The sequence below is a fragment of the Myxocyprinus asiaticus genome, chromosome 37 (assembly GCF_019703515.2).
Source record: "Myxocyprinus asiaticus isolate MX2 ecotype Aquarium Trade chromosome 37, UBuf_Myxa_2, whole genome shotgun sequence".
In the NCBI taxonomy this organism is placed as follows: Eukaryota; Metazoa; Chordata; class Actinopteri; order Cypriniformes; family Catostomidae; genus Myxocyprinus; species Myxocyprinus asiaticus.
In genome coordinates, this window is record NC_059380.1 from 17,253,312 (window position 1) to 17,273,713 (window position 20,402).

General features: G+C 37.5%; 3 protein-coding genes across 4 annotated transcripts; 2 read left to right on the forward strand and 1 right to left on the reverse strand.

Moving 5' to 3' along the window:
* The first annotated feature begins 498 nt into the window (after nt 1-498).
* On the forward strand, nt 499-4,871 carry LOC127427790 (AP-1 complex subunit sigma-2-like). Of its 2 annotated transcripts, none has more exons than XM_051675567.1 (5): nt 499-636; nt 990-1,168; nt 1,449-1,557; nt 3,708-3,845; nt 3,922-4,871. In XM_051675567.1, the coding sequence occupies exons 2-5, from the start codon at nt 990-992 to the stop codon at nt 3,967-3,969; spliced, it is 474 nt and encodes a 157-aa protein (XP_051531527.1). In that variant the 5' UTR covers nt 499-636; the 3' UTR covers nt 3,970-4,871. The 2 variants fall into 2 exon arrangements, with proteins under 2 accessions (XP_051531527.1, XP_051531525.1); XM_051675565.1 differs by lacking the exon at nt 499-636 and adding an exon at nt 649-813.
* Nucleotides 4,872-6,884: 2,013 nt separating this feature from the next.
* Nucleotides 6,885-12,042, reverse strand: LOC127427787 (U2 small nuclear ribonucleoprotein auxiliary factor 35 kDa subunit-related protein 1-like). The gene is made up of 11 exons (XM_051675562.1): nt 11,829-12,042; nt 11,604-11,683; nt 11,422-11,488; nt 11,226-11,334; nt 10,886-10,972; nt 9,664-9,702; nt 9,428-9,543; nt 9,110-9,323; nt 8,983-9,038; nt 8,067-8,176; nt 6,885-7,919 (listed from the first exon to the last, which is right to left on the reverse strand). Exons 1-11 carry the CDS (start codon nt 11,936-11,938, stop codon nt 6,997-6,999), a joined length of 1,911 nt encoding a protein of 636 aa, XP_051531522.1. The 5' UTR covers nt 11,939-12,042; the 3' UTR covers nt 6,885-6,996.
* A 1,549-nt stretch (nt 12,043-13,591) lies between these two features.
* On the forward strand, nt 13,592-20,331 carry LOC127427789 (histone-binding protein RBBP7-like). Its single transcript, XM_051675564.1, has 12 exons — nt 13,592-13,741; nt 14,168-14,312; nt 14,422-14,567; nt 15,036-15,209; nt 17,453-17,568; nt 17,666-17,826; nt 17,953-18,079; nt 18,177-18,254; nt 18,411-18,487; nt 18,648-18,705; nt 18,852-18,962; nt 19,812-20,331. Exons 1-12 carry the CDS (start codon nt 13,726-13,728, stop codon nt 19,878-19,880), a joined length of 1,278 nt encoding a protein of 425 aa, XP_051531524.1. The 5' UTR covers nt 13,592-13,725; the 3' UTR covers nt 19,881-20,331.
* The last annotated feature ends 71 nt before the right edge of the window (nt 20,332-20,402 follow it).

Sequence of the window (20,402 nt, forward strand, 5' to 3'; positions counted from 1 at the left end):
AGAACCCCTGAGCTCAAGCAATCCGCCAGCCTCAGCCTCCCAGTAGCTTGAATTACAGGCGCACGCCACCGCGCCCGGCGAGTGAAGAGAGGAACTGTTTGGTTTTTCAATGTGCTGATTCTCCGTGGCAAGCGCGACCTCTATCAGTTACACATGCGGATCTGGGTAGCGTTTTCGTCAGACAACACAACAGATGCAATTTGCATCAGTTACACAGAATACATAAACATTATTTTATTATTTTTGTACACACAGATACGTGGAATACATAAACATTATTTTAGTATATGTACAAGGGCTTGACTGCACTAAATGTTTACCTCTTGAGTAATAATATTGCTCATAAATATAAATGTTTCCTCATCATTACAGACAGAGGTATTCAACTTTTTTTACGCATGCATTCCGCGATGCACTGCATCAACACAAAACCTCCTAGAGCTTCATGCACACCGTTCAAGCTTAGACCAATACAAAGTGTCAGCGGGGAGACAGAGCCAATGAGAGGTCACAGTTGCAATGATTTATGAAGAGGGCGATGCGTCCATGTAACGGGACTCTTCACGGGAAGGGACGTTTACTACCATCAGTCACAAACCTCACGCTCACGGCATCGAGTGTAATTTAAGCTTTAAGGTAAAATAACATTCCTTAATTGTATCGATGGACTTTACTGTGGCTGAATCAAATACTCATGTGCGAACAGTTTTTTTTAACAAAACGCGAGATTTTGTTGGTTATTTACATGGCCGCAGCCGCCGGCTTGCAACCATCCTTCCTCTTTTGTTTCAACAGACGCGGCCAAGAAACAAAGTAATTCACTCAAAACGATAACATTTCTGTTGAGTCATGTTAGATATGAATTTAAATCCACAACAGAATGGTTAGAACTGTTTGGAAATATTGAACACTCGTTTGTCTTGCCTTGACCTCTATGATGCATAGAAACGGTTTCTGTTATGTTATTCCTCGTTTCTCTTTCTTTTTAGATGCAGTTCATGCTGCTCTTTAGCAGGCAGGGAAAACTGCGGCTTCAGAAATGGTACGCGCCACTGTCTGACACACAGAAGAAGAAAATCTCTCGTGAGGTTATACAGACGGTGCTGGCACGCAAACCCAAAATGTGCAGTTTTCTGGAATGGAGGGATCTTAAAATAGTGTATAAAAGGTAAGATGATGACACTGGATGATGTTTAAAAATGGAATGCAAGAAATTACCAGACGCATTATGGTTAAGTTTTAGATAGATAGATAGATTTGATTGATTGAAAGGTTTTAGGTCTAGTTTATATCCCTGTGTTACTAGTTGGTAATACTGTGTGGCTTTACACAGAAAGTGGAACTGAGAAGAATTTTTCACTTTGTGAGTACTGGTATTAAAGATTGTATTGTAACCACATTGTAACCAAGATTGTATGTGTAAAAGGTGAGCTTATTTTGTATTTCAGATATGCCAGTCTTTACTTTTGCTGTGCCGTGGAGGACCAGGAAAATGAGCTGATCACCCTGGAGATCATCCACAGATATGTGGAGCTGCTGGATAAATATTTTGGCAGTGTGAGTTTGATGTCAGCGTCTTTTCAAGTTGCATTTTTTTCTTCTCCGTCTCAAGCAGTTGGTGGAAAAGTTTGTTGTCTTGGCACCAGGGACTAAAAACAGTTCAAGGAACAAAAAACGAAAACAAACGAAATTCTTTTGCTGAATGTAACTGAAAACGGGAACAAAATCTCTTTCGATTGTTCCAGAGTAATGCTGGTAACGGGTTAATTTTGTTTCTATCATTTTTTTTTTTTTTTATGAAACCAAAGGGTTTATTACAGTACATTTTCAGAATTACACCACTTCCTGTTGCCTGAAAAGAATTAACTAATTTTAGCAGAACATAAGCATGTGCTTTGATTCTGAAGGAAACCGCTATTTTAAAAACCAATGTAAATACAATAAAAATCGTTCAGCCCGCAAAAGGGGACTTTAGTCCAAACGTGCCCACTAGGGTTGCTCTGATACCAAAAGTTTGGCTTCTGTGCAATACCAGCCCTGGTACCTCGGTATCGATACTAAATCGATACTATAATCAACAAATAATAGGCCTCAGATTTTTGATGAAATTACACAGAAAATGACTTGATTAAAAGAACTGCATAAAGTCTCACAGATACAAATGATGCGTTTTCCATTGTAATTTTTTGGATTCCATGTTAAATGTTTTAATTAAATGTTATGATCAAATGGTGTTTAATCAAATTGATACATACAGTTTTAATCAAATTAAAATATCATAATAATTGATTTTAATTTTATTTTTGGTCAAATAAAATGCTGCACAACAGAGCTTCACAGCAATAATGAAAAAAAAATCTATTTACCTGTGGCGCAAGGCTGCTTGAATTTGTGATATTGCTTACAGATAATGATAATAATAATAATAATACAACCATTATTACATACTTGTTATTATGAGTAATATTGCTACTTTCTGAATATTACATTTTTATATAGTAGTTATACTGTTGTCTTCAATTTCACACATCCATTTGAATAGTTTTCATATTAGTGGGACATTTATTTTGACAGACCTTTGAGTTCTTCCTGTTTTTACGGGTTAGTTATATCAAGCATCCCATTAATGCATTGCGACTCTCAAGCTGAAATCTCAAAGCTGCACCCCAGGAGTTCATTTAAGTGTTAACAGCCGTTTATACTCTAAACACACAGCATGAAAATTAAGCACCAGTGTTGCGTTTGTGCGAGTGTGCACATGCGTGCGACCGTGTGTGTGTGTGGGGGGGGGTAATCATATGACAGAGCAGAGCGGCACCTCTTGTTCATTCTGTAGCGTGCATTGCATGTGATATTATTTAATTAAATTACATACTTCTGCTGTTTAATGATCACACTTGGGTATATCCATTTTTTTTTTTCTTTTTTTAAATTGTCATTGATTTAATCTAAAATGTGTCATATATCATTTTGGTAATGGCAGCATACTGTAATATGTAACCGAAATTAGCAACAAGATGATATCATATCATTTTCATTTTTATTTTGTAAAATTTTTTTGGTATCACGATACTTCGTTAGTACCGGTAAACCACGCAACCCCAGTGCCAACGTAATGTGTGTGCATGCAGGAGAGAGATTTAGGCTCTTAATTGATTTTTGGTGGCCAAATGATTATTTTTTAGATTTTGGGGAATACATTTAATATTAAGAATACATTTATTATAAAGACATTACATTTACTGTATACCACGCTTGTTATGATGTCTTTGCTGAAAATTCACCCACATGGGAAACAAGTGAATCGCTTATTTTTGCTTATTTTGGAAAAGGCAAGTCCATTCATTTTGAGCTTGTCTTTCCAAAGCAGGTGCCTTCTTTCTCTTGTAAAATCTGGCAACACAGCAACTAGTATATCACACACCCTTTATCATTTTAAAAAGAACATTATTAACCATTTTTTATTACATTCTAACCAGTTACTATTTGGAAATGAGGCTGTGGAACAGAAACAAAAAAATACTGTTTCTGCTCGAAACGAACCGAAATGAAAAACATTTCGTTTTTAGTCCCTGCTTGGCACTAATGACAACATATTGGGCATTCTTTGCTATCTTTTACTCTATTCATAGTTTCTGCATCTTTCTTTAGTGAAGAATTAAATGTATTGTAATTGTTCATTGTGTAACATTGTTCTTGAACACTAGGTATGTGAACTGGACATTATCTTCAACTTTGAAAAGGCCTATTACATCTTGGATGAGTTTATACTGGGTGGAGAAGCCCAGGAGACATCCAAGAAGAATGTTCTGAAAGCCATAGAGCAGGCTGACATGCTACAGGAGGTGAGGAAAGCAGGCATTGCCCTTTTTCACCTTGTGTGAACCGTCAGTATACTGATTCCTTCTGATTCTCTTGCAGGAAGCTGAGACACCACGTAGCGTTCTGGAGGAGATTGGACTGACATAAAACTTTAGAATTCATCCTGTCCAAATACTAACACAAATCATTCTTCTGTGGACATGTTCTCTATATCTATGTTTTAGGTTAGCTTATGGGCAAAAGCAGCGTTTTAAAATCAGCACTTCCTACAGAAACAATTAGGTATCGAAGCCTGTATTTTTACTGACAAACGTCTTAGGGAATTGAGCACATTTAAATCTACACCTCTAAGTTCTGATACTGTAGATATGCAAATTTCCCATAGTGTTCATCTGTTTGGGTTCAGGATTAGGACAGAACATATGTAGCACAGATTTGTGTCAGCATCATCATACCTTTCTTGCCACTTCCTCTGTCTTAAAACATTACCTCTCACTTTCAGCTGCCTTAAAATACTTACTTCCATCTGATACAATTTGCCAGTATTTTATGCAACTCCCTGTTGGTCCAGGTCAATGCAATGTGAGCCTGAATCTGTCTCTGTTTAAAAAAAGAAACTGCAGAAATGTTAGGGACCAAACTTTCTTATTCTGTTTAAAAAAGGGAAAAACAAAAAGCGACGACGGATAACATTGCAGATGGTAGAATTGTAAATTGGACACTGAGAACTTTTTGGAACAATGTTTTGCAGATAAAAAGGCACAAGAAGTAAACATCAGTATTAGTGAATTCTTGACCAGCGACACTGTAAAGATTTCCTCCTGCAAAAACGTCATTGGTTAAGGCAAATCAGGAGATTTGCCATTCAACAGCTGTTACAGTTTTATGTCCATGCCAAAGAAATCACCATTTTCATGCCTTTTTTCCTTTAAATCATGTTATCTTTGTATACTTTCTTATTAGACTATGATTCTCTGCCTTTCTCTTGGAAATAAATGTCCTATGAAGCTTCATCAAAACAAAATGAAAAATAAAAGTTAGATAATGCAGTGGTTTTGTCCACATCTTTGTAGATCCCTTACTAATATATACAGTTGAAGTCAGAAGGTTACATACACCTTAGCCAAATGCCTGTCTTAGGTCAGTTAGGATCACTACTTTATTTTAGGAATGTGAAATGTCAGGATAATAGTAGAGAGAATGATTTATTTCAGCTTTTCTTTCTTTCATCACATTCCCAGTGGGTACGAAGTTTACATACACTTTGTTAGTATTTGGTAGCATTACCTTTAAATTGTTTAACTTGGGTCAAATGTTTTGGGTAGCCTTCCACAAGCTTCTCACAATAAGTTGCTGGAATTTTGGCCCATTCCTCTAGACAGAACTGGTGTAACTGAGTCAGGTTTCTAGGCCTCCTTGCTCGTACACGCTTTTTCAGTTCTGCCCACAAATTGTCTATCAGATTGAGGTCAGGGCTTTGTGATGGCCACTTCAATACCTTGACTTTATTGTCCTTAAACCATTTTGCCACAACTATAGAGGTATGCTTGGGGTCATTGTCCATTTGGAAGTCCCATTGCAACCGAGCTTTAACTTCCTGGCTGGCTGTCTTGAGATGCTGCTTCAATATATCCACATCATTTTCCTTCCTCATGATCCCATCTATTTTGAGAAGTGTACCAGTCCCTCCTGCAGCAAAGCACCCCCACAACATGCTGCTGCCACCCCCATGCTTCACGTTTGGGATGGTGTTCTTCGGCTTGCAAGCCTCACCCTTTTTCCTCCAAACATAAAGATGGTCATTATGGCCAAACAGTTATTTTTGTTTAATCAAACCAAAGGACATTTCTCCAAAAAGTAAGATCTTTGTCCCCATGTGCACTTTATGGCAGTTTTGGAGCAGTGGCTTCTTCCTTGCATAGCAGCCTTTCAGGTTATGTCGATATAGGACTCGTTTTACTGTGGATATAGATACTTGTCTACCTGTTTCCTCCAGCATCTTCACAAAGTCCTTTGCTGTTGTTCTGGGATTGATTTGCACTTTTCACACCAAACTACACTCATCTCTAGGAGACAGAATGCGTCTCCTTCCTGAGCGATAAAATGGCTGCGTGGTCCCGTGGTCTTTATACTTGCGTACTATTGTTTGTACAGATGAATGTGGCACCGTAAGGCATTTGGAAATTGCTCCCAAGGATGAACCAGACTTGTGGAGGTCCACAATTGTTTTTTCTGAGGTCTTGGCTGATTTCTTTTGATTTTCCCATGATGTCAAGCAAAGAGGCACTGAGTTTGAAGGTAGGCCTTAAAACACATCCACAGGTACACCTCCAATTGACTTGAATTAGCTTATCAGAAGCTAATTGCCTAAAGGCTTAACATAATTTTCCGGAATATTCCAAGCTGCATAAAGGCACAGTTAACTTAGTGTATGTAAAGTTCTGACCTACTAGAAATGTGATATAGTCAATTAAAAGTTAAGCAATCTGTTGGAAAAATTACTCATGTCATGCACAAAGTAGTTGCATAAACGACTTGCCAAAAAATTTTGCTAATATGAAATCTGTGGAGTGGTTCAAAAATGAGTTTTAATGACTTCAACCTAAGTGTATGTAAATTTCTGACTTCAACCGTAGATGCTGTAATTTGATTGTGTAAGTAGTTACTGGCTTGCTAAACAGCCTTCATACTTAGGGTTACAGATTTAAACAAACTCCAAAGTATTAAACTCGTCCCACATTATTTGTCCTACAACAATGATCAGTTCTTCAAATTCTTCAGCTGGGCAAAAACACCCATAGACTTGCACTGAAAGAGGGACCCAAGTCATATCTAGGGGCCAGAATATCAAATACTTGGAGTGCGTGAGTAACCAGCCAGAACACCCTAGTATCTACACAGCAATGTGCCGACAACCACCCACAACACCCTTGCATCATGGTGGCAACTTTTGCATGGGCAAGCAGAATCCCCTAGAGTTGCTTTCCAACAAATGTCATTCTTAAAGCCATCACCCATTAGCACTTTTCCCAAGTTTTCATTTAATGACAAATATACAGACAACACATCTATCAGCATTTATTACAGCAATATCAAAGCATTTTGCTATGCAAATTAATATAAAACAATGGCTGCTTTAGGAAAACAGATATACAGTTGATGTATATACTGTATTTATCCAGATTGTGTGGTGTTCTCAGAGCTGGTAATGTCCGCAAGTACAAAATGGGTTTCCACTTGTGGCTGACAACATTCTAAAGCCTGGGTCCCTACTGTATCTTCCGGTGAACATGCACTAGACTCCACAGCTGCACGATCTCCAGTAGGGGCCTCTGTGCTCATGTTCTCCGATTTAGTTGGAGCCGCATCACCCTCCTCATTCCCAGAATCTTCACCAGACCCTGAGGAACTCGGGGTGTGTGATTTACTCTTCTTTCTTTTGTGTTTCTTTTTGCCCTTTTTCTTCTTCTTGGTCTTTTTAGAGTGCTTCTGGTGATGTTGAGCTGTAGATCTGTCTGTTGTGTCAGAGTTCACTGGGCTTTTGCTTTCTTTCCTTTGACCTCTCCGCTTCACAGACCCATTTTTGGATGCATGATCCGGACTGTGTGATTTTGATCTCTTTTGTCTTGAGTCTGATGATGTATATTCACCATGCTCCAGCCGGTCCCTGTCTCTGCTTTGGGATCGGCTCCTGCTCCTTCTGGATTGCTCTCTCCGAGGTCGTTTTACCACCGACTGTTGTGACTTCCTTCTCTCTCTGCTTCTGCTACGACTCCGCCTCTCCCAGGTTCGACTGTGTCTCCCTCTGCTGTGGCTCCGCCTTTCCCTGCTGCAACTCCGCCTACCTCTGTGACTATACCTCTCACGACTGTGACTCCTTCGATCCGTCCTCCTGCGCTGAGAACGCTCAGGACTAATCAAACGCTGGGACCACGTCCCATCTCTGCTTCCAAAGTGCCTGCCAGAAAAGCCTCCACCACGGTCAGGGGACATATGAAGATCACGATCTGCTTCCCAGAATTCATTGCCTGGGTTTCGGAATACGTGGAGGAAGTTGCAGTGTTTCCCTTTTGGACATTTCTGTCTGTCAAATAGACCTGATAGTAAAGAAAAAGAAAATAAGCATACTAAGAACAATTATACATAAAGAAATGTAAAATGCAGTTTAGATTATCTGGTTGAGAAAGGCTTAAAAAGAAAGCTCAGATTGAAAATCTGTTGCATTTGACTCATGTTTTTCTCACCACATATGGCTGTTTTCCATCTAGTTACTGGGGAGAATTCACACTGCAGCTGCTTTCCAGCGTACCAGCGGCCATTAAACATCATGAAAGCTTCATTACACTGCTTCTCCCTGCAGGCATAAAAACACTGATATTAAATGAATAGTTCACCCAAAAATGAAAATTCTCTCATCATTTACTCACCATGATGCCATCCCAGATGTGAATGACTTTCTTACTTCTGCTGAACACAAGGAAAGATTTTTAGAATATATCAGCTCTGTAGGTCCATACAATGCAAGTGAATATGTACCAAAGTTTTGAAGCTCCAAAAGCACATAGAGGCAGCATAAAAGTAATTCATAAGACTCCAGTGGTTAAATCCATAACTTTAGAAGCAATATGATAGGTGTGGGTAAAAACAGATCAATATTTAAGTCCTTTTGTACTATAAATCTCCACTTTCACTTTTTTCTTCTTTTGTTTTTGACAATTCACATTCTTCCCGCATATCGCCATCTTCCGGGCAGGGAGGAGAATTTATAGTAAAAAAGAACTTAAATACTGATCTGTTTCTCACCCACACCTATTATATAAATTCTGAAGATATAGATTTAAACCACTGACTCTTATGGATTACTTTTATGCTACCTTTATTTCATTTTTCGGAGCTTCAAAATTATGGTATCCATTCACTTGCATTGTATGAACCTACAGAGCTGAGACATTCTTCTAAAAATCTTTACTTGTGTTCAGCAGAAGAAAGTCAGACACATCTGAGATGGCATAAGGGTGAGTAAATGATTAGAGAATTTTCATTTTTGTGTAAACTATCCCTGTAAGTTGTATTATAAAAATAAATAAAAAATAACATTTCAAACAAATGTAATTATGAATTTGATTTTTACACAGAGGCAATAAGTGATACTGGACTTACGTGTCATACTGAACATAAACATTTCCTCTCAAGTGGGGCTCGAAGTTACAGCTCACCTATTATAAGTATGGGGCAAAATTAATTTAGTGTTTCTATTATGTTGACAATTTCATTTCATTTTTGTTACCTTGAACTGCACCACCCTCCCTGCATTCTTGAATTCTTGCAGAACGTCTTCATAGAAGTCCAGAAACTGCTGGTGCACCTCCTCCTCGCTGTATTCCAGGCTGGCATCAGTATCATAGTCATCACGTCTACTCTGCTCCATTCCAAATGTCACAAACATCCCCCTCACCATCATAGTGGTGCTGCATGTTGGGTGGTCGTGCTTACGGGAGCACCTGTCCATTAAACACATAGGAAATTTAGAAGACACTAGAGCAATGTCCAATAAAAACTTTGAAAACTCCTTGGAAATATGATTTGAATAGCTTAATAAACTTACCGGTCCCCAAACCTACAAGCACCCGTTTTAAGGAAGAAGGGGCAGTTTGCTTTGTCCTTTTCTGTTCCGTGATCCTTCGGGGCATCAGGGTTTTTCCAGGGACCACCATTTTCCAGCTAAATGAAGCAAAACAGGAGTTAGAACACTTTTCATTTTCAACTAATTTAATAAATTTAAAAAAAACCTGCCATTTCCAACATATAGGTGACATGAGAAGCTAGTTTTTTGTTGTTTACCTGACTCTCTGCTTGATCCAGTATTTTCTGCACAGCTTCCTATAAGTGGTGCAAAACATACACAGTTTGGCAGGTGAAATTCTGTGGTGTGCAAGCACATGTCTGCTAGAATTTGTTAAGACAACTTGGCAGATAATTGGTATATTATGGACTAATGCAATCCGTTTTTTGCAGTTAAAATTGGACTGATTACAATGAAGACATTCTGTATTTTATATAGTTTTAGTTGACATCGTGTATTGCTTCATTGCATCAACAGGCAACATTATTAAAAGATACATTTTCTTCAGTTGATCTGGACACTTGCTGGATTATCAAACATTTGTGTGTATCTTAGTTAAGGAAATTAAGGAGCATTTCATTTTGAATGTTTAAAAAAAAACACAATATGTACACATGAAATAGAGGTACAAATGACATGTGGAGTGTATGTTAACCCATGATTGAAAGATTGGTCTTTTAAAGTGATAGTTCACCCAAAAAGGAAAATTATCTTATCATTTATATACCCTCATGCCATCCCAAATGTGTATGACTTACTTTCTTCTGAAAAACACAAACAAAGAATTTTTAGAAGAATTTCTCAGCTCTGTAGGTCCTCACAATGCAAGTGAATGGTGATCAGGCCTTTTTATCTCTAAAAATCACATAAAGGAAACATAAAAATAATTAATATGACTCCAGAGTTTAAATCCATGTCTTCAGAAACAATATAATAGGTGTGGGTGTTAAACAGAACAATATATAATTTATTTTTACACTAAATCTCCACTTTAACTTTCACTTTCAGATGTGAACTTTCACTTTCTTACAGTTAACAAAGGACTTATATTTTGATTTGTTTCTCACCCACACCTATTATATCGCTTCTGAAGATATGGATTTAACCACTGGATTATGGATTACTTCTCTGTTTCCTTTATGTGATTTTTGGAGCTACAAAGTTCTGATCACCATTCACTTTCATTGTATGGATCTACAGAGCTGAGATATTCTTCTAAAAATATTTGTTTGTGTTCTGGTGAAGAAAGGAAGTCATACACATCTGGGATGGCATAAGGGCGAGTAAATGATGAGAGAATTTTCATTTATGGGTGAACTATCCCATTAAAGTGGATACATTCATGTTTCTTTGATATCTGGTACTGACATAAGAGGTATTAAGATATAGAGAGGATATATGTAGACATCAGCATCTTTATCCTCCGAGTACACGGATCACCTCTCTCTCTCTCTTCTTCTGTTCCTTCTGCTCTCGCTCCTCTTTTTCTTTCTTCTGCTGCTCCTCCCATTCGTCTCTAATCCTCATCTATTGTTTTTGCAAGGAAAGAAGCAAACAGAACGGAGGGTTTTGAGCCATTACATGCATGTTGATTGAAACTGAGATGTGAAGGTTTTCATTTGTTCATGTCATCATAGAAAGTCACTTAATTCATTTGTTTATTTACAATTAAACACTTAGACTTTATTTCTCACTACTTGTAATCATTTAATCAAAACAAGTCCACATGTAGACTCTACATAATATTGAAAGGGAGACATTATTTTAACTGTCAGCTCACCTCTTCCTCCTCCTTCCTCTTTTGCGCTGCCTCTTCTCTCTCACTCTTCAGTCTGAATTCTTCCTGTGCAATTCTCTCTCTCTCCATCCATTCCTGATGTAAACGCTCACTAGTTTGCAACACAGTGTGACATTTATTTTACCTGCATATTGTCCAGTTTACCATAGTTGATCACATAGAACTTTGGAAGACAAACCTCTGCTCCTCAGCCTTCTCTTCTTCATCATCATCTTCAGCCTGGTCTTCTTCATTTTGTGACTGATCTAGAGATGGAAAAGATAATTTGCATACTGACAGCCGAAATTATGTTAAGGTCCATGTTTACATGGAAAGGGGTAAGACGTGATACTTTCTGGCAGAAATAACTAGGACCAATACCTTCTTCTCTGATTTTAGCAAGTGCTTGACGCTTTCTTTTCCTTCTCTCTCGTTTAAGAACTGCCCGTCGTTGTTTTTGACTGAAAAAGTTAGCTTTTTGTGTTAAATGTACTGTAAATATTTAATTACGGTCATCTTATTATATCTGATATGATTACTTAAGAATCACTGTTGTTTATTGCTGCTGAAACATAAAACTACAACATGAAAAGCCCCATACAACACCTGAGCACACGAGCATTTTCACAGTCATCTAACCGGCTCTCAGTGGTCAGATTTGAGTCCTGCATCTCTGAAGGATCTGTCTGCAACGAGCAAGAATCATTAGCCGTCATTTTTGACCATTATTTACATTTCACGTTGGTAGACAACTGCAGCTTTCAGTAGATGAAACACATTTGGCACCAACCCGTCAACTCGCGCATGTAGATGACGTCACATTTAGTTGTCGTCCTCTAATAACGTGCTGAACGCTCATGCTCAGATTGGCAGTGGGAAGTCTGATCTGGCCCGATTCAATTAGCGAATCGGTTCATTAGGTTCGTTTGAATGAACTTGAAACCCGGAAGAGAATTAGCATTTTCGAGCAGTGGGTTCCCTCTGGATTTTCCCATGTTTTTTTTAAAAATGGTAGTTTTGGGGGGCCTGGGTAGCTCAGCGAGTACTGACTATCACCCCTGGAGTCATGAGTTCAAATCCAGGGTGTGCTGAGTGACTCCAGCCAGGTCTCCTAAGCAACCAAATTGGCCCGGTTGCTAGGGAGGGTAGAGTCACATGGGGTAACCTCCTCGTGGTCGCGATTAGTGGTTCTCGCTCTCAGTGGGGCACATGGTAAATTGTGCATGGAACGTGGAGAGTAGCATGAGCTTCCACATGCTGTGAGTCTCCGCGGTGTCATGCACAGCAAGCCACGTGATAAGATGCGCGAGGCAGAGGCAAGTGAGACTTGTCCTCCGCCACCCGGATTGAGGTGAGTAACCGCGCCACCACGAGAACCTACAAAGTAGTGGGAACTGGGCATTCCAAATTGGGAGAAATAATTATAATAATAATTATAATAATAATAATAATTAAATGGTAGTTTTGTATTTATGAGTAAAATAAGATCTGTGGTAAACATTACTTTAAGATACTTTGATGTTTTGTTCTACAAAATAAATTACACACAGTCATACCCCAAATGTGAATTTTGAAGCTGCTGTGTTTTTAAAGTGTTTTGCTAACAAGTTTCTAGATAAGAACTACTATGGTTTTTCGATCGTCAGGCACGTTCACTCACATGCTTGTGGTATTTGTAGTCCTTATTGATTATACTTTATTTGTCCCATTGCTGGGAAATTCTTCTTAGACCCTGGTGTTACAAAATGATTTATTATCTATCAACTCTTTAGCAACATGCATTTTTTAAACAGGGGCTTCAAAGTTCACGTTTAAGGTATGACTGTGTGTAATTTATGGTGTAGAACAAAACATCTAAGTATCTTCAAGTAATTACCACAGACCTATTTTACTCATTAAAAAAAAAAAAAAAAAAAAAAAAAACATTATAAAAAACCCATTGGAAATTCTAGAGCGAAACCATGGCAAATTAGCCTTCCAGGTTCGCCTGCAAAGTGACATTATGGCTGAACAGCTCTATTCACTCTAAAGTAATCTTAGAAGTTTCTGCAGGGCATTCTAAATTTCATTTTTTTAGTAAATATTTGTCACTATGCTTACATTATCAAATGTAGGCTACACTTCCAACATTACTGTGAACAGCAAAATTGTATAATTGAATAATTTTATTATATTATTCTATTAATTGTTTCCAATATCATTGACAATATTGTTCCCATCTCACAGTTTTATTACTCCTTCATTCTTTACAGTCGAGTGATTTACAAATGCTTTGCGAATCGGTTCAATTGAATCATCAATAAGAATCGGTTCACAAGAACGACTCCATCATGAATCGGACACCACGAATTCAGATCCGTTTTAGCGCTTCTGGGATACAAACGGGTTTTGCAAGCAGTGACGGAATCAGAAGAGTAAAAACACCGAAGCCTGGGTTTTTCTGCTTTTTGGAATTAATTCCCATTGTTTCTTCAGTGACTAACCTGCAGAAGAACACGCCGAAATGGCAGACAAAGAAGGTAACATTTTTGCATGGTGAATTACATGCAGTATTTTTCTTTTGGCAGAGTTGGTTAGCTTTAGCCGGATGCGCTAATGGATGTGACCCACATTCTGACATGAGAATGAATGAGTGTCACAATTTGAGCCAGTTTTTTCTTCTTCATCAAATGCACATGGTTCACTTAATTTAGAGCTATTGGCATGATAAAAATCAATCTATTGAATTTAATCAGCTATTGTTGCTCAGTGTAAATTGAGCTGCTGTTGTTCAGTTCTCACTGAAATGCTACAGTGAATTATACACTACTGTATGAGGGACATGAGTAGTCATGTGCACACAATGCCCATTTATTTACTATTACTGTTATTTCAGTTAAGTTATTTTAAAATGTACAATTGCAGCTTTTGAGCTGAATTTACCTTGATCTGTCTGTTTTCCCTAGTGTACGATGATGCTGTGGAGGAGCGAGTAATAAACGAGGAATACAAGATCTGGAAGAAAAACACACCATTCCTATATGATCTAGTCATGACACATGCACTTGAGTGGCCGAGTTTAACCGTGCAGTGGCTTCCTGATGTGAACAGGTAATCCAATAACAAGCTTGTCCACCTGCTACTGTTGAAACAAAATTATGGCTTTAGAAAGACAGATAGATCTCTGTCTTCAGCAATTGCTTGATATGCCCTTTTGCAGGCCTGAAGGAAAGGACTATGCAGTTCACCGGCTTGTGTTGGGCACTCACACCTCAGATGAGCAGAACCACTTGGTCATCGCCAGTGTTCAGGTCCCTAATGATGACGCTCAGTTTGATGCGTCCCACTATGACAGCGAGAAAGGAGGTAAGCACTGATCTGACTTTGAATGTACACTAAATTTGTATTCTAGTATGCTTTGAAGTCATGATACTGAGATGATTTGTATTGTGTGTTTGTGTTTCTTCAGCAGGTATGATTGGTCTCACTGGACATTTAGGGTAAAGCTAGTTTCAGTTGATCAATAAGTATGAAGCATTTTTAAAACGCATGCACACAGGGCATAAAGCAGGTCATTGCTGAAGGTGCTATCATTTTATACAGCGAAGCTCACCCTTATTTAATACAACCCTCATCTTTTACTGCTGCAATGTCTTTTTTTATTTTTATTATTATTATTTTTTCACAATGAGCAAAAAAAATTGTTTAGATATATTATTCAAGCTGATTTGTTCACAAATTAATCTGATATTACAAGGATTAAAAGAAGTTAGACATCAGTAGCTGAACATTTGACACACTTGTAAGTGAATGTATATTGGCATTGTTCTTAAGAGTTTGGAGGATTTGGGTCAGTGAGTGGAAAGATCGAGATTGAGATTAAGATCAATCATGAAGGAGAGGTGAACAGAGCCAGATACATGCCACAAAACCCCTGCATCATCGCCACCAAGACCCCCACCTCTGATGTTCTGGTGTTTGATTACACCAAACACCCATCCAAACCAGGTCAGTACCTTTCAACCAGTGTTTATCTCATTAAAGAAATTTCTGACAAAAAATGTTAATTGAAGAAGGGATTCTTTTTACTTTGTCGATGATAACGAATGCAGACGAAAAAAACTCACCATGACTATAAAGGATTTTAAAGCATACCGTAGATATGATATTTCAGCTCTGTAGGACCATACAATGCAAGTAAATGGCGATCAGAACTTTGTAGCTCCAAAAATCACATAAAGGAAACATAGAAGTAATACATATGACTCCAGTCTTTAAATCCATATCTTCAGAAGCGATATAATAGGTGTGGGTGAGATTTAAGTCCTTTTTTTACTCTAAATCTCCACTTCAACTTTCACTTTCAGATATAAAAGTGAAAGTGGAGATTTAGAGGAAAAAAGGACTTAAATATTGTTCTGTTTCTCACCCACACCTTTTATATCGCTTCTGAACATATGGATTTAAAGACTGGAGTCATATGAATTGCTTCTATGTTTCCTTTATGTGATTTTTGGAGCTACAAAGTTCTGATCGCCATTTACTTGCATTGTATGGATCTACAGAGCCGAGATATTTTTCTAAAAATCTTTGTTTGTGTTCTACTGAAGAAAGAAAGTCATACACATCTGGGATGGCATGAGGGTGAGTAAATGATGAGAGAATTTTCATTTTTGGGTGAACTATCCCTTTAATTACCTCACTCAAACACATCTATTTACACATGAGAATAACCACTCTATCCACATCTGCACCATGGCTGGGTGTTGGTAACAGATTCGATTCTGATTCACCAGCTTTCAATTCCAGTTCAATTCGATATTTATTCATATGAGTTTATTCAGTTATAATGTCTATTTTTGCTTACATATGAAAGAAATTCTCTCCTGGCTAATGCTGTTAATTATTAATGGGGCCATCTAACTAGGTACATTATGAAAATATTTTACTAATTTTATGTCATTAGTTTTTTATTATTTTGGTCACATTTGAGCTTCTTAAAAATGAACATGTTTGTATTCCATCAATAAATATATTGCATATATTATATTTTCTTACATGATTATTGTTTAATTGCATAATTTGTACTATTTACAAGTATTTACATTGATTTGTTGAACACATGCCAAAAAAAACTGGTTCTGTCTCTAAGAAAACCTGCTGTTCTGTAAAGAGCGTGTGTAAATGAGTGCATATTAACAAAAGAGGACTCAAATGGCTTAACCTCATCCGTGCTATGCTTGATTATAATGTAAATGTTTCTTTTGTTGTTGTTGTTGTTTTTGATCAACAACTGACTGTAAAGAAATAAAGGGTATTAAAAGAGACATTATTCAATGACAAATGGGTTGGGTGGATCTCATCTTTGGACACAAAATGAGTCAAATTAAACTTTCACTCTCAACACGCAGTGAAAGGATCTTGCTGCTGAATACTTCACCACTATACTACACAATCACTGGTGAGTGAAATCTGAACATCTACCAGCCAGTGGCTAATCAGACATTTTTAGTCGCATAGCTAGCGAATTTGATTATTTTTCTCGTTGTATTATAGGGTTATACATAGAGTGTAAAATCAGTCTTGGGATTTTAGAATAGATATCGAGAGTTCATCTGCACAGACAATGAAGAGAATGAACAGGTGAACTTGAACTACGTTATGTGCAAGTACTGTATGCATAAGAATGCGTAACTTGCGTTGTGAATATGCGGTTTTCGTAAAAACGTGCTACACGCAATGCATTATCCCAAGCTTGCTAAAACACGTAAAATTAATAAGTCTCAAGCATGAAAAATTCAGAATACAGTTACTTCTAAAAAATAGCTAATACTTTAGTATATTCATCCAATATTATTATTTCAGGAGCTCAGGTTTTCATAACAGGACAGTTGTACATTTTGTATGTATCTTTTGTTACAGTTTGTCACAGGTTTTTGTCATTTTGCACATTGTCATCTACTAAAATACGTTTCATTTGTTGATTAAAATTATATGCCATTTTAGGAAAATCGACTAAAGTTAATGACATGACGAAATATTGACTAAATTTAAAGGACATGTTCATCAAAAGACTGTGACTAAAACAAAAACTATCAAATTTAACACTGCCTTCAACTGATCCAAAGAAAAAATGTATACATCTTTGATCTAGTATGTTATTACATTAAATTGTTAACCATCTTATAATTGATTAAATCTCATTTTAAGACTTTTACTGTTAATAATGACTCTGAACTATCCATTTGCAGACCCCAGTGGGGAGTGCAGTCCAGACCTGAGACTGCGGGGGCATCAGAAGGAAGGATATGGTTTGTCCTGGAACCCCAACTTGAGTGGAAACTTGCTCAGCGCGTCAGACGACCATGTGAGTTAGCTCATGGCTGCAGATTCAAAGGGAAAAAACAATCTAATTCTGCACTCAAATTTTGTACTTAGAATTATTAATTGTTCTTAACTATTAGACGATCTGTCTATGGGACGTCAGTGCTCATCCAAAAGAGGGGAAGATAGTGGACGCCAAGACCATCTTCACAGGTCACACAGCTGTGGTGGAGGACGTTTCCTGGCACCTTCTGCATGAGTCACTGTTTGGCTCTGTGGCTGATGACCAGAAACTTATGATGTAGGCAAAGCATTACATTGTGGAAATAATATGAAACTTCTTGTTAGAATAGAATATGAAAACCAATTATTTTCAGAATGTTTTTATTTATATATGAGTTCAGACTTAAATGTCCCTCTCCTACAGCTGGGACACACGATCCAATAACACAGCAAAGCCCAGTCATTCTGTGGACGCCCACACAGCCGAAGTCAACTGCCTGTCCTTCAACCCCTACAGCGAGTTCATCCTTGCCACTGGCTCAGCAGACAAGGTCTTTACAAGTTCTAAACAATACAATCACAAAAGCATATACATCTGTTTTCAAGATTTACCCTCTACTATAGACTCACATTTGTTTCTCACTGTAGACTGTTGCATTGTGGGATCTTCGTAACCTGAAGCTGAAACTTCACTCATTTGAGTCGCACAAGGATGAAATCTTCCAGGTAACACTACTGTAAAAGTACCTTATGAATTTATTATTAAAGATTTAATTCTAATGTAATAATACATAAGTAATAAAGCATGTTAACAGCATTGTTTAAGCTTTGAATTGCTGATATTACTGTGTTTCACATTTGTGGATGGTGATTGCACGACAGGTCCAGTGGTCTCCCCATAACGAGACCATCTTGGCCTCCAGTGGCACAGACAGACGTCTCAATGTTTGGGATCTGAGGTATGGCATATACCATATACAAGTATACAGTGGAACAAAGTGTTGTTGCACTAAGTCTACAGAGTAAATTATAGGAAGAACAAAGAATTTCCAAAACCTCCCAATTTGTCCTGTATTGTTGATTGTATTATTATGTTTTTGCCCCTAAATGTTATCATAGTAAAATCGGAGAAGAGCAATCTGCAGAGGATGCTGAGGATGGGCCACCTGAGCTGTTGGTTAGTCAGAGTATTTGCTAAAAATGTTTCAAATGCCAGACCTATCCTACTAAAAATATTTACATAATTATGGACACAATGTAACTCTATAATTGTAATGATGTCTTTAATTTTACATTTAACCTCAATTATTGTTGTGTTGGCAGTTTATTCATGGAGGACACACAGCTAAGATCTCAGACTTCTCCTGGAACCCAAACGAACCCTGGGTAATCTGTTCTGTGTCAGAGGACAACATTATGCAAGTATGGCAGATGGTAAGTATGGCAAAACTTAGAAATTAGTGATTGGTAAAATAGAATTCTTGAGACTGATAATGACTTAGGATGGACCTCACCGAAATGACCAGCCAGTTGAACTGTGATGCACCTCATAATTGATCTCTTCCTGCATCACCTTTGTCTATTGATGGACTACACTCTTGAAATGGAATACATATATTATAATTTAATTGCCAACAAATTCCTTCATCAGCCAACTGACAAAGGACAATGCATCTATGTTAACTTCTGCAGCTAATCCAGAATGAACTTCAAAGACATTAGTCATTAATCTTAAAGTTCATAAAAAATATTTTTCTTTTTTTTTTAAACACTGGACCTTAACGCTTACAAATAAATTAACATAATTTACGAATTTTAAACCATGACTTGCACTGCACACAAATAACTATTATTGGCATTATATTCATGCTGTTTAGCCAGAGGGGAACTGGCCCCCACAGTGAGCCTGGTTTCTCCCAAGGTTATTTTTCTCCATTAACCAACATCTAATGGAGTTTTGTGTTCCTTGCTACAGTCACCTTCAGCTTGCTCACAGGGGTTCTAAATACAATAATTATTAAATTTGTATACACAATTTACAGTCGTATTTAATCAAACTACACAATGATCACTCTAAGACTTTATAGATATTACAGTTTCATTTTTTTGTTAATGCATGATTTCCTGTAAAGTTGCTTTGAAACGGTGTGTGTTGTGAAAAGCGCTATACAAATAAAAATGATTTGACTTTGTCTTAGGTGTGCCTTCATTTGTAGTTTTTGCTTGTACTAGTTACTATGACTTTGTCATGATCTCTGATTAAAATTCACTTCTATTCTCCAGGCTGAGAACATCTACAATGATGAAGAGCCAGACACCCCTGCATCAGAGCTGGAGGGGCAGGCATCATAACTGAATCAGCAGCAGGGTTCACATCTCATTAAAAACCTGCAACCCTTTTCATGGCCTCTTACTCTTGAGCTTTCACTTTTCAGTGTTACTCTGAAATGATCCATCCTGTTACTTCCCACTCTACTTTTACATGATCCATTATACTTTACTGGCTCCTTCTGTAGATGCTTTTCTAAAAGTTCATTCATTGCTGTAAATTATGGTTTAAGAAAAGTAATTATCTGGATGCTTCTAGTCTGGACAAACAGTAACCAACTGCACCATATGTTCAATCACTTCTGAGAAGTTACGGCCTGGTGTGGCTTTTTCACAATTTCTAGTTTTTGTGCATAAATCCGGTGTCAATTTGCAATAAATCTTTTGTAATAACATTTTTAATGCTTTTGTATTCCTAAATTGTTTATCTGTACTTGCAATTCAATGGAGAAAAATAAAAGTACAGATAAACGGTCATAGGTGTATTTTTACCCCCCTCTTTGACATGCAAAATTGTATATTTCAAGCATGGAACTGCCATATGAT

What these genes read in the sequence shown, in the direction of transcription:
- LOC127427790 (XM_051675565.1), top strand. Translation starts at nt 664, where the DNA reads ATGGACTTTACTGTGGCTGAATCAAATACTCATGTGCGAACAGTTTTT. An exon ending in CTTAAAATAGTGTATAAAAG is followed by an intron (nt 1,169 to 1,448) that starts GTAAGATGATGA and finishes TTTGTATTTCAG; the next exon opens with ATATGCCAGTCTTTACTTTT. An exon ending in TGGATAAATATTTTGGCAGT is followed by an intron (nt 1,558 to 3,707) that starts GTGAGTTTGATG and finishes CTTGAACACTAG; the next exon opens with GTATGTGAACTGGACATTAT.
- LOC127427787 (XM_051675562.1), bottom strand. Translation starts at nt 11,938, where the DNA reads ATGACGGCTAATGATTCTTGCTCGTTGCAGACAGATCCTTCAGAGATG. An exon ending in GCTTGTAGGTTTGGGGACCG is followed by an intron (nt 9,324 to 9,427) that starts GTAAGTTTATTA and finishes TTTAATGGACAG; the next exon opens with GTGCTCCCGTAAGCACGACC. An exon ending in GGAGGGTGGTGCAGTTCAAG is followed by an intron (nt 9,039 to 9,109) that starts GTAACAAAAATG and finishes TACTTATAATAG; the next exon opens with GTGAGCTGTAACTTCGAGCC.
- LOC127427789 (XM_051675564.1), top strand. An exon ending in TCAGCGCGTCAGACGACCAT is followed by an intron (nt 17,569 to 17,665) that starts GTGAGTTAGCTC and finishes CTTAACTATTAG; the next exon opens with ACGATCTGTCTATGGGACGT. An exon ending in CTCAATGTTTGGGATCTGAG is followed by an intron (nt 18,488 to 18,647) that starts GTATGGCATATA and finishes ATGTTATCATAG; the next exon opens with TAAAATCGGAGAAGAGCAAT.